This window comes from Lates calcarifer, linkage group LG2 (genome assembly GCF_001640805.2).
Source record: "Lates calcarifer isolate ASB-BC8 linkage group LG2, TLL_Latcal_v3, whole genome shotgun sequence".
In the NCBI taxonomy this organism is placed as follows: Eukaryota; Metazoa; Chordata; class Actinopteri; family Centropomidae; genus Lates; species Lates calcarifer.
In genome coordinates this window covers 21,457,286-21,475,005 of record NC_066834.1, presented here as the reverse complement: position 1 = coordinate 21,475,005, position 17,720 = coordinate 21,457,286, and the positions used below count along the sequence as shown (strand labels likewise).

The following is a 17,720-nucleotide window of genomic DNA, read 5'->3' as shown; positions in this document are numbered from 1 at the left end:
AATGGGATTTCTTTAGTAGCAAAACAGAGCTCTAAATGCTGCATTCTGATCATCTAGAGGACAAAGTCATTTCAGTTCATACTAGAAATATTGATAGGTTCTGTTGCAGTTGATAGCCTATTAAAACATAAGTGCATTTGATCATTTAAACGGTGCTCTTCTAAAATGAAATGTAATATGTAAATATGAATACAGAAAGTTAAATAAATGATGCTGTGACAAATTTCTATACATTTTAAATACAATAAAATAATATTCCATGTAGACTTGTAGACATAGACTTGGACACCTTGAACAAAGCTGCACAGCAACAGTCATACAGTGACAGTGTGTGTGACTCGATAGAAGGAAAATGTGGGCCTATTTCTTTATTTCTTTGAGCATGAGGCCAGCTTACAACAATCCCTTTAATCAAGCTCCTAATCCTTTTGCAAGACGTCAGCATGCCATGAATAAGGCCATGCACTTCTTGATATTTGTGTTGGGAACAGTGGACGTGAGTGGCATCAACATTTACTGTTAATCAAAAATAAGACTCATGTATAGTGAGATTGTACTTTTACTCTGCAATAACAAATGATTTTGTATTTCTTTAGTAAATGATATGTAACTAAGTTGCTGTTTGTGTCAGTTAACATATTTTTATTGTGTGTTTTTTATTCAAATATAAGGCCTCTCTTAATTCTGTAGCCTTTGAATTAACTTTGAAATATTAACAAAGGGCCTTAAACATTATCTTTAACTGATGGCATGTAAATCACACCTAGGAGTGTAGTAATGACACAAGCACCAACAGTCTTGTACATTAGTGAATTAGTCCTCCACTCGTGTTAACACACTTGAGTCGTGAGACTCTGCACCCCTGTAAACCTTAAACCCCTATAAGTTTTGCCCGTTTTCTCCTCTTGCCACTCGGGCTCCCATTATCACACACATCCAGAGGGAGAGAGGGAGAGAGAGAGACGGAGAAACAAACACACACACACACACACACACACACACACGTGCAGCTGACCTAGATGACGGCCTGATCCAGCTAGTTGTAATTCTTTAGGCATCGCGTCGATCAGGGAGCAGGACCGTGAATAGAAACCCACCACGTGTTGAATGCGGTGTCACACAGAAAAGGGGGCTTTCTAGTTAGAAATACACTGAGTGAGGGTCACTAACAGCTCGGGGTTTTGGGAGGTTCCCCGCTTTAACTATCACATTATGCGGTCAAACGCGCAGTTTTTCTGTGCTATATGATCAATCATGGGGTGTCAGTGATAATAATGAATGATGGCACATCGGGCCAGACCTTCTGTGATTTGCTGCGCACAGTAGTGATTGCGCGTAACAGACAAATGCGCGCTTTTTATGCGCCAAAGGCTTTTCTCACCTTCCTCTTATCAGCTTCAGGAAAAAAAGAAGCACTCTTTCTCACAATGGCTAAAAGTAACTGGGAAGATGTTGGAGCTATATATGTTGTATTAATAGAGAAAAAAATAATATTAGATTTCACAAGAAAATAAACATTAATACTGGGAGTCCTATTCTAAATCTGTATTATTTGCATGTTGCATATTATTAAAATCACAAAGATCTGGGTGAGAATATTTCTTATATCCTTCTCTTCCCTCTTTTAAACCACAAATCTGTCCAAATTCACAATTTATTCTGTGCTAGATATTATAAATCATATTTTATAATCAATACATAATCCAGCCAAATACACCTGACTGACTAAAAAAAAAGTTCTCAGTCAAAGTTGAAAACTTTTTTCAGGTGCTGGCACTGACTTATGTCTGTTGGGTCTCCAAACTGTGTCCGTCTGTGTCATTCAGCCCATGATTGTTAACACTGTATCCTCACCGTCCCGAGTGAATCCCATTTAAAATGTCTCCTGCTCGGCTGGGCTGCAAATCACCCTGTTTACAATCTCACACCAACACTCACATCAATTAACTGGCCATTGATTTTCCCGCCCGGGACATTACAATATTGCCTTCCCCCTTTTTCCTCTCCCAGCAGTTTCAAGTTTGGTGCACATAATTGCATGGGCTTTTTAACGGCACACACACACATACACGTTTTCCCCTATTAATGATCATTTGCTGTTAGGTTTAGTTAGTCCCAGCTCACATTTCGATTTGGTTACATTGTCAGATTTTAAGACAGTTAACTCATTCATCAATACTGCAAAAATATATGTACAATTTCAATATATATATCTATATATTCTTTAATTATTTTTGTCAGAGTGCATTGATAAAGCAGACCACTCAGAGCCATCAGAAGTATTTGATTTTCCCCCTGCTCTTTCCTTTTTTTCATGAATAAGTAAATAGTAAGGCTAGTCGAAACTAAAAGATAGCTGACACAAGAGAGGACCAGATCCATCTAGCCTGCAGCTGCTCTTTAAATATTCAGTGAAAAATAATGGCATCCGAGGCATCACCTATAGTAACATTATTATCTTCATTTCTCAAAATCAAGCCGACTGAGAGCTTCGTTTATCTTTTTCACGTAATAAATCTACTCGACTCACACATGAAGCTCCTGTGGGACATCTTGCCCTCTTAAAACATCCCCACTGAAAGCGCACCCCTGCTAATGCAATATTTAGGAAGATATAATAATAATAATAATAATAATAACAATGATAATAATAATAATATGGCGTGTGTGAGTGTCCATAGTTCATTTATAGGGTTGATTAAGACACTGTTTTCTTGACTTTACAGCTACCGACAGCTTTATATTATTCAATTATCACTGCCTTTAAAAAACTGACATGTAGAAATTAAAAGGAATCAAACGGCCTGCAAAACACCCAACTTTTGATAAGGACACAATGCAGTAATTCATACTGGTTTTACTATACAAACAACCCACTGGATGGCGACGACATAAAGATAAACAAGTTTTTTTTTCCCTCTCTCTAATAGTTAAATGGATGGTGGGAAATGTATCTGAGTCCACATGACATGAGTTTGAGGCAGGCATTCTTAAAAAAAATATAAATGTTTAAGGAAGAAATTAAAGGCTTTATTTATCCACGTTCAGATGAACAGACTTCTCTCCGCTGTCTTCACCACTGATCATCCTGGTGCGCACAAAGCGTTTGGATCTGCTGTGCGTAATCAGAGAGAGAGAGAGAGGGAGAGAGAGGGAAGGAGGGAGAGGGGGAGAGGGAGGGAGGGAGGAGGTGGAGGTGAATGGCAGCGTGACTGAATAGCCCGGTGACCAATCAGATCCTCGATGGGCCGGGCTCCACATTTGTCCCACTGCTGCACGGGCCCTCAAAGTTTGTTTATTCGCGGAATGCAGTGTGTGATGAAAACGTGTTAGTAACTAACCCCCCTTTTTCTCCACTAATAATAATCAAATGAAACCGATTGGGACGTCGGATCACACCGTGGACTTTTGGGAACGCGTACCGGTGCCATTTACGCACGGAACATGCTCGCGCGACGCTGCGTTTCAGCGCACCGGGAGCCTCGCGTGAAACTCTTCAGAGAGTAGGTGTCGGTGTGCAACAACGCAACAAGAGCCGAATTACTACGGTCTTAATGCAAGAGCGGAGGACGGACTACCCGAGTTGTAGAGAGAAGAAAGTTGGCTGGAGATCGCGGAGGTTTGATCCGCGAGCGTCCACTCTGTCCACATCTACGGGAGGAGAGAAAAAAAGAAAAGAAAAACTGTGATCGCTGCTTGATTAATGTGAAAGATTGAAAGATACTGTCGCGGGCATGCGCTCGAGATGCTGACATTCCCCTGTAGTAGTCAAGATAAGCTTTGACTTGGCTAACAGAAGGGGTTAAACCGTATCTAAAGGGAGTTTGGAAAACCCAGCCTTTCTTCCCCATACGGATCAACTCATTGGGTGGGAGCTGAGAGAGAGACAAGAGTCCCCAGCAAATCAGGAGCTAATTGATTAAAGAGACTTCATTTGAATAGGAGGGGGGCTGGCGAGGTGCCAATCGCCTTTCAAAGAAGCCCCCCCGTATGATTAATCGCAGAGCATTATTGATAATCATAACGGGGCACATGCGCGGTGGATGGGCTCGATTTACGTAATTTTTGAGAGGGTTTTGTAGTCATTTTTTTATTCTTTGCTTGCTGATGTGCCAGCCAGCATGTCGCGGAGGAAACAAGCGAAGCCGCAACACTTCCAATCCGACCCTCATCTGCCTTTACCGGAGCACAATGGTAAGTCCGAGCAGCCTATCACTCCTTTTATCCAGGCAACACGATTTTCTCACACTTTTTGGGTGTTTTATCGCATCTGAGGCCAAATGTGAGCGTTAAAGTCAATACTTTGAATTGGTTCTTTATACTTTTAGTATTTGTTTCTTTTCAAATTCCATCGTTTGCGTGATGAAAGTCTGAGCCACAAAACTTTATGTGCAGGATATCCACGAATTCACCTTATTTCAGTTAAAATGATCATTTGAAGTTACTTGTATTTTTTTCCACGTTCAAGACTCTATCACCAGTATTATACAAACGTAACAAAAAAGATAAATTACTTTACGATAATAACCAAAGTACAGAACGCGTTTCTCTTCAGGTTTACGCTGCGTGTGTGTATGAGAGAGAGCCTGTGTGTTAAAAGTTTCGAAACTTTAAAGTCTCCGGTTTAGCTTTAATATCATGTTTTAAAACTAACAATACAAAGCCTCTTGTAATGAGTAACCGGCTCAGTTTTCGGTTCTCTCCGAGGCTGCCCTGCGTTCAGCGGTCGGTCTCGGTGCATCGACATGGACCACCCTGTCGCTCCTGCCGGGACTCCCAACTTTTTTCCCTGAGTCCCGGACACAGAAATACCGCATCCGTGTGTTTCAGTTCAGCGCTAGATAGTCCTACAATGTTTTCCCCCTTTTTAAAAAAATAAAATAAATCAGTCCCAGTGAGTCGTCGCCTGTTTCCACACTGGTGAGCTTTATTGCTTGAAGTTGGATGAAAGGAGGGCAAAGTGCTCTAAAGAACGTAAATCAACACACATCCCGTAAATATCCCCTCAGTTTAGTCATCGTTTATACTTTTTGTTCAACTTTGTTCAGACAGAAGCACAGAGAAGTGTGTGTGCGTGAGACACACGCACATGCACACACACACAGACACACACAGTTTCTGTTTCATCACAAAATAATGCGTAGTTTTCTCAACCAAAATCAAAAAACAGAGATAAAACAGACTCGTGCATTTTACTGCATCGCCTTTAGAGAAGTTTACGCTTACAGATGGCCTACATCGCCTGTTGTGAAAAAAGTGAATTATTTTTATTATTACTTTTACCGGTGCTGTTGTGCCTAAAATGTGGAATCAGTTCGTACAAAGTGCCATTCAGAAGTGGAAATCCAGGAGTGGGGCTCTTACAAAGGCCAGCGAGAATCAGCAAAGCTGCAATTAACTGTATTTGAACATATTTGTTGTAAGGAGAAAGTAAAAACTTAAACAAAACTACGGTATGATGAGATAGTAGGATAAGATTTATAACGCTTGAATTTCGTAACAGGACGTTGCGTTGTAACGTGTATTTTTTGTTGACCGACTTTTCTATCTACGATTCATTACTAAGAAATTAATGGTTATTTAAATTTTCCGTAATTTAAATAAATATTCTTTAACTGTGTGGAGGCTTCTCTGTGCTCTGTTATGCAGTGTGATCGAATTTTATTGCCCAATATTTATATTCCCATAATTAAAATTTCCTAGAAAAAGTATTTGCACGAAATAAGAAGACGTGCCATGACATTAAAAATATAGGGAAAATTAGAAATTGTTTTTAGTATAGACTAGACCTGTTGAACACGGCCTGTAAAATTAATATATGCAATGTAAATATCCGTTAAGCCACATTGTGTTTACTGCCTGAAAAGCATGTGCAGGTCATTTGAAATAAGCACTTGTTTCTTTCAGGAGTAAGCCATGCATAGAGGTATTTTCAGCCCATTCCACGTGATTTTTTTGGAACTTGATGATTAATTCAAAACCAAGTTAATTCCTGAGTGTTGTTTTTTTCTGCATTTTCCTTTAAATCTAATAAACTTAATGAAAAGTTACTTTTGTCACTGACCCAGGCAGACTGCAGAATACAAAATTCTCAATTATGTCCAAAACTATGCCACATGTTAAAATTGTTGTGTCTTGTGTGTGTAATTACAGCACCAGGGACATGTTGTCCTTAGGTTTGGGGGTATTTAGCTGAGACATACTTAATGTGCTGTGTGGCTTGTGGAGAGTTGTGTTGTAGCCGGAAGTGAAAACAGAAAGTCTTTGTATTTGTTGGTTGAATATCAGTGATGCTGAGGGCCGTAGTTACTGGGAGGTCGGAGCGAGAGCCACAGAGGGTGGGATGTTGAGCTATTTTAACCTTTGCCAGTGTCCCTCAATGGGGAGGTGATGAGAGTTCAGGGCCCAGTGTGTTCCTCTCTACCTCGCCATTGACCCTGCTGATCGGAGCTGCAGGCGGCCCAGTGAGGCCTTGGCTTCTTATTTAAGTGTGTGCGTGTGAGGCCTTATCAGTGTTGTGGCCATCCCCTTTCGCCCTATCAGAGTGGCCCCCCTAGAGGGGAGATTGGCAGGGCAGCCCCCTTTTGCACTGTTGTTCCCTGCAAACACAGAGCACAGTTGCTTGTCATTTTGCCAGTGTTTATGTGGTGTGAGTCTAGGTGTAGCCTGAAGGACTTGCTTTGCCTTTTTCCCTCCCCTTGAGCTTTAAGCATGTCACCGGGGCAGAGCTTCTGAGATTTGAGTCTTGTCCTGGACCACGGCAGCTTTAGTGGAACCCCATCTAGTGTTCAGTGGGATGAGTCCTGAGGGCTGGAGACGATGTGAGCAGAAATCCTCCTGAAGTTACAAGTGTCAAGAGGCTCTCAGAGGCCCCCCGCGAAAAAATAATGTAGGAACTCTCGAAGCTCTCCGTCAACTTTTTTTTTTTTTGACTAATCCTTGCTTTCTTGTCTCGCATATTCAAACTTTGGTCAGTCTCTTCGAGGCTCTGTCCTCTTGCTCTTTGTCTCTCCTGAAGCCCTTTAGCCCTGTGCACTGCTTACATTGTGCTTTTGATAGAGACTCTATGGAAGTTTTACAGACTCCATCTTTATACCAGCTTGACTTCATCTTAATTTTAATTCAAAGTTAATCTTTGCTATTTTGGGAATTAAGCCTAATGCTAGCATCTGCGCTGTTGCTACACTAGTCTTATGTGGACAGTGGATTTGCAGACATGCATTGATTTAATTTTGATCCTTTTTTGTGGTCAAGTAAAGCAAAACATATTATTGAACAGTTTAAAGAGCAAACCTGTGGCCATGTAAACATTTAAGTTATTGGTGAAATATTTTCTCGGACATTCTTATGTTTTGCAGCTGTTGGAGCATTATTATTACTTTCCTCTCTCACATTCCAAACTTAAGACAGAACTGGTGAAGAGGAGACTGTCAACTGCTGCACTGCACAATTTTAATGCAAATGAAATGCCCAAAGTATTTTGGGAATAAATATGATTCCTTTTCTCCTTCTTTCTTTTGTAATTATACATTCCAGTGATGTTTAAATTTTGTAATTTTTGCACTTGCATGTGAAAAATAGTATTATTGGAAATCATTTGATTTGCAGGATTTTTTAAATGCGCGCTACATAAAATATTGTAATTTTTGTTTAGAAATTGTTTAAATTAAAGAAACACAATTAGGCACTGTAGTATATGTATGCGTATGAATGAAAAGGTGAATTAATTTAATTTCAGTATTCACCATTGCTTCTCAAATGGTATATGCATCGTGTGTAGCATATTTTTTTCCAGTGCACTACACAGAATCGAGCATGCACACACACACACACATACATGTTTTTTATTCATTTATCAATACAATATCTTCCAGAAGTTTGCTAAACTAAGTTTTCATTTTCTTTTTTGCACGGCTCCTATTTTCACCCCACTCAGTGTCATATGGATTTTCTTCACACTAATTTGTGAACAGTCAGCCTTGAGAAAAGAGAAAAGGTGTTTATTTAATCCTCACATTTCTCACACTATGAATCAAACACATTTTTTCAAAATTAGCGCTCAGGGTGTAGGTAGGCGGGTGGGTGGAAGGGGGGATTTAACATGAAAAGTTATCATTAAAGTTGAGTCTTCCCTGTTTGCATGGTTTGGTGGTGTGAGGGCCAGGGTTTACTGTCATGGCAACTTTGCGTTATCTGATGTCTCTGAGCAGAGAAACATCGAGGGAGATAATCCCTGAATTAAACAGGATCTGCTTTGAGTCGACTGAGATGAGCAGGGCCAGGCTGTGCCGACGATCCCCGCCGCTCCCATGCTGCGCGAACAATGGGAAGGCATCCTGTCTCTCTGTGGGGCAGGGCTGCACTTCTCTGGGTTTCATTTGCAAATGAATTCTTGGCCCTGATGAAAGTGTTGAGGGGCCAGAGCCACAATGAAAGGGATTCATAGAGAAATGCAATTTGTAAATCAACTTGTATGTTAAACAGCGAGATTTTAGTGTGACAAAGAGGGAAAAGAATAAGGAAAGTCTGGAGCACAGCAGTGGCTCTGGGGGCAGGGTGTCGTCTTGCCTTTTCACTCACTGACTCGTCCTGTGTATTAAAATGGAAAATTCAAAAACCAGTTTTTGTCTGCATTTGGAAGGCGGTCATTACTTTTGAATTTTCATCTCGGTGACAACAGAAGTTGCTGTGTCTGTACTGCGTGCTCTGTGAGCTGGTATGTCCAGTTTCTCAGTTTTGGCAAGTTTGTGATGCATGCACTCTAATGTACCGCCCTAGTCTTTAGTTTTGATCAAGTCATTTATTTAAACTGATTGTTTTTCCATTGCTTTTTCCACAGAAGAATTTACTGATGAGTGCCTTTTCTGTAGTTGATAAGGTTTTGGGGTCAAAGTTTATTCACAATTTTGGAACAAAATTCAGTTTTTTAAACTCTTTTAATTAGATGGCCAATATTTTTTACAAAGGAAAATAATTTCATATCTTAGGTATTAAATAAGTCACTATTCTGTAACTCAGATTTTTTTCCTATTTTATTTTGCTTGTGTTTAGTGTGTGCATGTAACCGTCTGGATGCCACAGGCTCTGTTGTTCATGTCTCACTGTGATTGCAGCCTGAGTGGATACAAATTAGTTTAGTGACATAGATAACCTGTCCAAGATGCCCATAGTTGGCTGAAAATGAGCAAAGTTGACAGCAAATTGAAAGTCTAATAAGTCCTTCAAATGCTTGATTTGCACCAAGTGGACAAGCAGACTTTGAAGGGCATGGAATATAGGAAATCAATGCCTTTCTATGAAATTTCATTAAGACCAATGTCCTCACTTCACTCTATTCTATATTTTGATGGATTATCTGGAGAAAATGATTACCTTTGGTTGGGCTGATGAAACCCAGATGTACATCTTCAAAGATCACTTTTAAGCAATATTTGAGTAGTTCCCATTGATTTTGTATCCCTCTTATCATGTTTAAGAGGCCACTGCACTGAATAAGGCTTTTCACATTTCTTTTGGCTTATTGTTGCCTTTCGATCGTTGTTTTTGTGAACACATCAAGAGGATAAGTGTAAAACTGATTAACTTAAGATTAACAACAATGGAATTTGAGGAGATAAAGCTGCTTCTTCAGCTGCAAAACATTTCTAATCACTAATCCTCTGTTTCCTCTTTTTCAGGGGACACAGAACTTTGCTCAGAGGACCCCCCCTGCAAGGAGTCAGACGCCCACGTCTGTAGCAGATGTTGTGCTGAGTTCTTTGAACTATCGGATCTTGAGGAGCACAAGAAGAATTGCACTAAGAATCAGTTAGTTCTGATAGTGAATGAAAATCCTGCCTCCCCCACCGGAACTTTCTCGCCTGGGTCTCCTCCCCATAATCCCGATGACCAGATGAATGACACAGCTAATAACACTGATCAAACAGAGTGTAGTGACCTTTTGGAGCATAACACTCTTGAAAAAGACGAATCCATGGATGTGGATGTTTCCGGGATGAGCAGTGGTCATGAAGAGGAAGGCAGTCATACAGAGAGTGGGAGCCCCATCAACGCAGTCAGCAGCCACGGTGGCAGGGGCACCTCTGGCCCTGCAGTAGGTACTTCAGCTATCTCTGCCCCTCTACCTCAGCTCAGTAACCTGACTGAACTGGGAAACTTCTCCATGATCAACAGCAATGTCATAATTGAAAATCTTCAAAGCACCAAAGTGGCTGTGGCCCAATTCTCCCAAGAGGCCCGTTCCACTGGGGGCCCCAGGGTGGCAGTGCCAGCCCTGATGGAGCAACTCCTAGCCCTACAACAGCAACAGATACACCAGCTGCAGCTTATCGAGCAGATTCGTCATCAGATACTGCTACTGGCCTCCCAGTCCCCAGAATTGCAGGTGCCCCCAACTTCTGCTCCAGGCACAATGGGGCCTGCTGCCAGCCCACTGACCACACTCAGCTCACATCTCTCCCAACAGCTGGCTGCAGCCGCAGGCCTAGCGCAGAACCTGGCTAGTCAGTCAGCCAGTATTAGCAGCCTAAAGCAGCTGGCTGCAGCGGCACAGCTACCTCAGTCCAACCCAAGCACCAGTGAGACATCTCAGAGCATTAGCACACTGGGGCCGTCAACAGTCAATGCCCAGTCTTCTGACAAGAGACCGAGTCATATGAGTAGCCTCCACTCTCAGCTCAGCAACTCCTCACTAGCTAAGTCATCCACACCAGCATTTGGAATAGGTAGCTTGTTAAGCTCTGCAGTGAATCCCCTTCTACCTCAGCCCCCACCTGGAAACCCCATGTTCTCCAGCTCTCTGCCGAGTGTTGGCACCACCGTCGAGGACCTCAACTCTTTAGCAGCTTTGGCTCAGCAGAGGAAAGGCAAGCCGCCAAACGTCACTTCATTTGAACACAAGAGCAGCTCTGACGATGCTTTCTTCAAGCATAAGTGCAGGTTTTGTGGCAAGGTGTTTGGGAGTGACAGTGCCTTGCAAATCCACCTGCGCTCCCACACTGGTGAGAGACCATACAAGTGTAATATCTGTGGCAACCGCTTCTCCACCCGTGGTAACCTGAAGGTGCATTTCCAGCGTCATAAAGAAAAATATCCACACATCCAGATGAACCCCTACCCTGTTCCTGAGCATTTAGACAACATACCAACAAGCACCGGCATTCCATACGGCATGTCTATGCCCCCTGAGAAACCTGTCACCAGCTGGTTGGACAGCAAACCAGTTTTGCCCACTCTGACTTCCTCAGTCGGCATGCTGTTGCCACCAACCATGCCAAGCCTGCCGCATTTCATCAAAAAGGAAGATCATTCAATAGCCATAACTAGCCCTTCTGTTACTGCAAAGAGTGACTCAGGTGCTGCTGAGCCTTCAACTAAAAGTAATGATGGAGTGTCTGAAGAGGGTGAAGGTGCAACTCTGCCTACCTCAAATGGGAAAACTGAAGAAGGCAGCCACTCCTCAGGCTTAATGACAAATGTGAGCTCTGCTTCAGAGAGCACAGCTGAGTACACAACATCTAACAGCCCGCCCATGATGACCAACCCACTCATGCCACTTATGTCTGATCAGTTCAAGGCTAAGTTCCCCTTTGGAGGCATTCTGGATCCTCTCCAGGGGTCAGAGACCTCCAAGCTGCAGCAGCTTGTGGAGAACATTGACAGGAAGGTGACGGACCCAAATGAATGTGTCATCTGTCACCGAGTGCTGAGCTGCCAAAGTGCTCTGAAAATGCACTATCGCACTCATACTGGGGAAAGGCCCTTTAAGTGTAAAATCTGTGGCAGGGCATTTACCACCAAGGGGAATCTTAAGACCCACTACAGTGTCCACAGGGCCATGCCTCCTCTTAGAGTCCAACACTCCTGCCCTATCTGTCAGAAGAAGTTCACAAATGCGGTGGTTCTACAGCAGCATATCCGTATGCACATGGGTGGGCAGATCCCCAACACCCCTCTGCCAGAAAGTTACCCAGAGTCCATGGCCTCTGACACTGGCTCATTTGAGGAGAGAAACTTTGATGATCTGGACAATTTCTCTGATGACAACATTGAAGGAATGGAGGAGGGCCCAGATAGCAGTGTGCCAGACACACCCAGGTCAGCTGACGCCTCTCACGACAGTCTATGTAACTCCCCAGCTGGTCATGAAATGGTTATCCAGGAGGGGCAAGAGAAAAATGGCCAAGAAAATACTAACAGCAATGAAACAGAGGAACTACAAGCCAGCCAAATGAAGGCTATGGCAAATGGCTTAGTTGAGGGGGATTGCCTCACCAATGACTCCTCTTCACTGGGAGGGGATGTTGAAAGCCAAAGCGCCGGGAGTCCAGCTGTGTCAGAATCTACCTCCTCCATGCAGGCGCCATCCCCCACTAGCATGCAGCCACAACCACGTAAATCCCCCAGCCTTGAAGAAAGGCAGCAGAGGGCCTTATCCTTGGAGCATACCAGTGCAAGCCTCTTGCATTCTCATCCCTCCAACATCGGAGCCCTGGACCTGACATCTGTCAATCCCTCAAAAGATTCCCTGGGCATGATATTCCCCTTCCGTGAGCGCAGCACCATCAAGAACACATCCTGTGACATCTGTGGAAAGACCTTTGCTTGTCAGAGTGCCTTGGACATTCACTATCGAAGCCATACCAAAGAACGACCATTTATTTGCACGGCCTGTAACAGGGGTTTCTCCACCAAGGGCAACCTGAAGCAGCACATGCTAACCCATCAAATGAGAGACCTGCCCTCCCAGCTCTTCGAGCCGTCAAACACCAGCCTGTCCTCCAGCCCAACCCCTTCCCTCCTCTCCGTAGGCTCTCTTAACAAACCTGAGGTCAATGGCTTCCTCCACAGCCTCCACCCAGACAAGGACATGCCCCCTGGCTTGGTCACATCATCTGCCTCCACTTCTCCAGTGCTTTCCGCTGCTCCGCCACGCAGGACACCCAAGCAACACTTCTGCAACACCTGCGGGAAGTGTTTCTCCTCCTCCAGTGCTCTACAGATCCACGAGAGAACCCACACAGGGGAGAAACCCTTTGCTTGCAGTATCTGTGGTCGGGCTTTCACCACCAAAGGAAACCTCAAGGTAAATGTCAAAACACTCAGAAAACTATTGGTCTCCTAAAAGTTTGTGCGTGAGAATGTTTGTGAAAAATGAGTCTCAGGGCTGCTATTTAGTTTTATACGGCATGTCAGTGCACTAGGCATCAAGAGGTGGTAATGTTGTATAATTAATTAAAGGAACAGCTCTGTGAGAGAAATTACCTTAGTGGAAAGGCTGAATCACACAACTAATATGATTATTGGGTAGAAATCCCAGAATGCGATTGGCTAAGAATGATTCACTGCACAGAATTAATTATCAGAGGCAATCACTGTGAGCGAGGTCAGTCTGTATTTTTCCATAACAGATTCTGTGAAAAATGTCACAGGCCTAAATCATTAAGAAAAGGATCTGCTCAATGATCTGCAGAAAGTTGGGGAAAGTACATGGACTTACTATAAAATTAAGGTGATATTTTTTGGGTTTAAGTGGGTTGATCCTTTATCCTTGATCCTTAATCCTTAATCGTAGTGAGGAATTTGACATGTTAATTTTTAATTTTTTAAAGATAGTAAATCAAGCTCTTACTATTGGTTGACACTGGCCATACACAGAGATATCTGTGTTTTTAGTTAAAGTTGCTCCACTATAGTAAACACAGCAGTGTCTCAGAACTTTTTTGTAGAAATCTATGCCTAAAATACCTTAAAATGTAATTATTTCAATGGATATTTCAAGGATTATGAGGAAGAAAAAAAATGCTGTCTTTGTCATGGAATGGGTATTGGCAGAGGTGAAATGCCACATGTAATACTGGCCAGAGCAATGAAACTGGACAGTGCAATTTTACCCCAAGCTCTGTGGTCCCTTTGTGAGATGAGCAAATTAAGGTTTAGATTAAACTGCATGTATCAGTCTCGCCAAAATAAGATGTTTACACCATGCCGGTACCTCTCACAGCATAGGCAGCTAACTGGTCTGCTGCACCCAGGGTGTGAAGCTGTTTTAATTCGGAGTCGAGCATTATTATTATTTTTTCCATTGCATCATCTCATGTGCAGCTCTTGTGGCCAAGTTTGTAAACATCACTAATTTTCATCCCTCTCATTGCTCTGTCTCTTCCCTCCCTCCCTTTTATTCTCCTTCTCTCTCCTCCCTCTCTCTCTCTCTCTCTCTGCCTAGGTTCACATGGGCACACACATGTGGAACAGCGCTCCTGCCAGACGAGGCCGCAGGCTCTCAGTGGATGGGCCAATGGCCTTCCTGGGTACCAACCCAGTGAAGTTTCCTGAGATCTTTCAGAAGGACATGGCATCAAGGGCGAACAATGGGGACCCAGCCAGTTTCTGGAACCAGTATGCTGCAGCCTTCTCCAATGGCCTAGCAATGAAGACAAATGAAATCTCTGTCATCCAGAATGGTGGCATCCCACCAATGTCAGGTGGTGTAGGAAACGGGGGCAGCTCTCCCATTGGTGGCCTGACAGGCAGCATAGACAAGCTACACAGCATGGAGCCCAACGCTGCTCTCGCTGGTCTGGAGAAAATGGCCAACACAGAGAACGGGGCCCACTTCCGTTTCACACGTTTCATGGAGGACAATAAAGAAATTGTCACCAGTTAGAGTGTTATGTCTTGAGCTGCGCACAGACACATGAAGATGCCTGAAGGCATACTGTACACATATGTAGACACACACAGAAGAGGAGAAAGAAAGAGAACAAGACAGGGACAAAATCAACTGAACTGCTTTGCTCGCCATTGAATCTTTACGAACATGAGTGTGAAGACAAGTTGCTTTTTTGTACAATGTACATGTTATAGTTTTAAGGAGCTTATTTATTAGTGATTATAACCTTGCTTGAAACCAAGTGGAAGCATTAACAGTTAGGTTTTTGTTTGTTTTAAAGCCAGAATGGGTATGTATGGGTGCTTTAAAAATGTGCTTTTGAAACTTAGAATATCTGGGTAGATAACCTTACCTTGGCATTAAGTTATTTTCTGTCTGTAGTAGCTATAACCGAACTGTCGATGTTCATGTGATGCATTAGCCCTGTAATAAGCAAACAGTTTTGCTGTAAATAATGTACACTGATCTTCTATAGATGGTCTAACATCTGTGTGTTCATGCCCCCGCTCCCCTCATCAACACGATACAATGAAATTCAGGCAGGGGACTAAATGATGTGCTAGTTCCTTTCTTTCCAAATTTTATTTACCTTTATTTTATTTAAGGAAGACAAAACATTGAAGTTTGCTACATTTCAAGGGTTTCTTTAGTGTTAACTCGTTTTGTTGTTACTGTTTCTGTGTATTGTACTTTCTACTTTTTGTTTACTTCCATATTTTTTTTTCCCTCAATCTCTCTTTTTTCGTGGCTCGTATTTTGGTGTTGTTGAAAGCAAAGACAGTTGCTAAAAGGGGAACATTCGGTCTGGCCTATTGCCTGGTTTTTGGAACGGAGACAGCCAATCAAATGAGCAGGATTCTCCTTTAGTCTCTCAGCTGGATTTCCACATTGCTGCTATGTCCCAGCATCCTCACTGACATCAAGTGCAAAGTTACGTGTTGAAGCTTCTGTAAATTCGTTCAGACGTGGAAATACAAGCTCCCTCGTAAAGAAAATGTACATATAACTCACACGAGAGAAGTCCATCACGGCCAGGGGACAAAATGATGATAGTGTTTTTATAAATATAAATATATATTGGGTTTGAAAACCTTCGGACTGTTACATGCACTTTCTTGGAAAGTTGGAAGATCTTTATGGGTCCAGTTTCTCTACACTTTAATACCTACTAACAACTAAGATACTGTAATTCTTTACTCTAATAATCAAATACATCAGTTTTCCAAAAGAAACATTGTGTGTTTGTGTGCTTTTATTCCCTCTTTTTTCTTTTCGTCATATCATTGAAAATATACTGACAATTATTTTCACGCATCAAGCATCAACTCATTTTAAAGAAGAGCTGAAATAAAACTAAAAGAAGGTTTTGCCTTTGAATGGTTTGTGCTCAGGGCCGCTGTGCAGCCTGTGTGCACTGACAAACTGCAGCAGCAGAAACGGAGGCTGGGTTCAGTCGCTGATAGTGTGAGCTTCTCTTCTCTCTCATTTAAAATGATCGCAGTTTTAACTTCATGATTTCCGTAGCCAGTCTTTGAAAATCGCCAGTTAATCGCTAACCCTCGGAATCAGGTTGATTCGAGGCTTTTTACTCGGAGTGGAAAAAGTTCCCTCCTGCCATCATTTACACACGTTGACAGACTAATAAAAAAAAAGTCTCAGTGGGGAAAACATGTTATTTTTCCGGACAAGATAGTTAAACAGAGACAATTCAGCTTTACAGTTATTCATGTGTTAGTGAAGCAATCGGTATTTTATTCGTCTTCTGAAGATTTTTTTTCTTTTTGAAAATACACGTTTCATTAAGAAAGCGACGATCTAATTAATTGCCACAAAGCCCCAAAAGAAGTTGTCAAAACGATCACACGGTTATCCGGATAAAGCCTCTGACGGCTTTTGAAGGCGTTTGCCTTGCATTTTCTTTTCTTTTATTCAAACTGAAAATTTTCCCCTTTTGTATTTCAACAGCTGCATTTAATTTAACACATCGTTGCACATCCTGCAATACAGGATCTGTTCATTTCTGTCCAGCGTCCTCGGCTCTCTCCCCTCCTCTTCGCAAAGCCGAAATCCCCAATATTTACGTTTTATATTTCAAGACGTCGAGGCTAAATGATCCTTGCCCACAGTGCCTGTTTTCTTTTTAACAGTCACATCTGTTCCCCTGAGCTGTGTTTGTGCAGCGCATCGGCTTCCTGAGAGATTCCTTCAAAGGACAGAAAGAAAAATAAAACTGCTCCACGTTCTCACTGCTCTGCTAATTATGAACAATAACTTCGTTCAAAAGTCCGCGTTATTATTATTTATTATTGTTATTTTATTATTATTATTATTATTATTATTATTATTATTATTATTATTATTATATAGCTGGTATTATTAAAGGTAGTTATGATATTTAAATATGCATTTAAAATGTTTTATTTAATTATGAATAATAAGAATAATGATAAGTGGAATTTCTTAAGAAAAAGAAAAAATACAATACCAACAAAATGTACTAATAATGACATTTGTGTTACAGTAACAGATCAAGACTTGATTCAATTGAATATAAAATATAAATAATGTAAATATATAAATAAGATGTGGTTGTTTGGATAAAAGCCTGATGGGTCATTTTACATTACAGACTATTTACAGGTGGGAAACAGAAATATACAGGAGTAAACACATGCTTTATCTTTGTGTGAGTGGTCCCAGCACTAAGCATTGGGCTATGGGCTCTTCCCAGTCGGCTCCTCGCTTAACTATCGATTGAGCTGTGCAGTATTACAGAAACACTTGAATCTCAGGTGGCAGGAATGTGTACAATTGATCTCTTCCACTGTGGCTCCCAGCAGTGGCTTTTTGCTCCACAACACAGAGCACCACAGGAAGAGCTGGGCGAACACACTGAAACACAATCGCCACAGACTAAGAGGGGCTGTCCCAGTCTGTCCTGCTCACTGTCACAATTTATTGTGGTGCTGTGAGTCTCTCAAGAATGTGTTTTACAGAGGTACAGAGATTCTACACACTATATTGTATTATGTTATAAACACACCTATAG

The 17,720-nt window shown here is 42.1% G+C and overlaps 1 protein-coding gene across 2 annotated transcripts; it reads left to right on the top strand.

Annotated features, from left to right (window-relative positions):
- Positions 1–3,284: 3,284 nt before the first annotated feature.
- sall1a (spalt-like transcription factor 1a) lies at positions 3,285–15,903 on the top strand. Of its 2 annotated transcripts, none has more exons than XM_018666902.2 (3): positions 3,285–4,194; positions 9,678–13,084; positions 14,225–15,903. In XM_018666902.2, the coding sequence occupies exons 1-3, from the start codon at positions 4,122–4,124 to the stop codon at positions 14,663–14,665; spliced, it is 3,921 nt and encodes a 1,306-aa protein (XP_018522418.1). In that variant the 5' UTR covers positions 3,285–4,121; the 3' UTR covers positions 14,666–15,903. The 2 variants fall into 2 exon arrangements, with proteins under 2 accessions (XP_018522418.1, XP_050932864.1); XM_051076907.1 differs by lacking the exon at positions 3,285–4,194 and adding an exon at positions 6,626–6,889.
- The last annotated feature ends 1,817 nt before the right edge of the window (positions 15,904–17,720 follow it).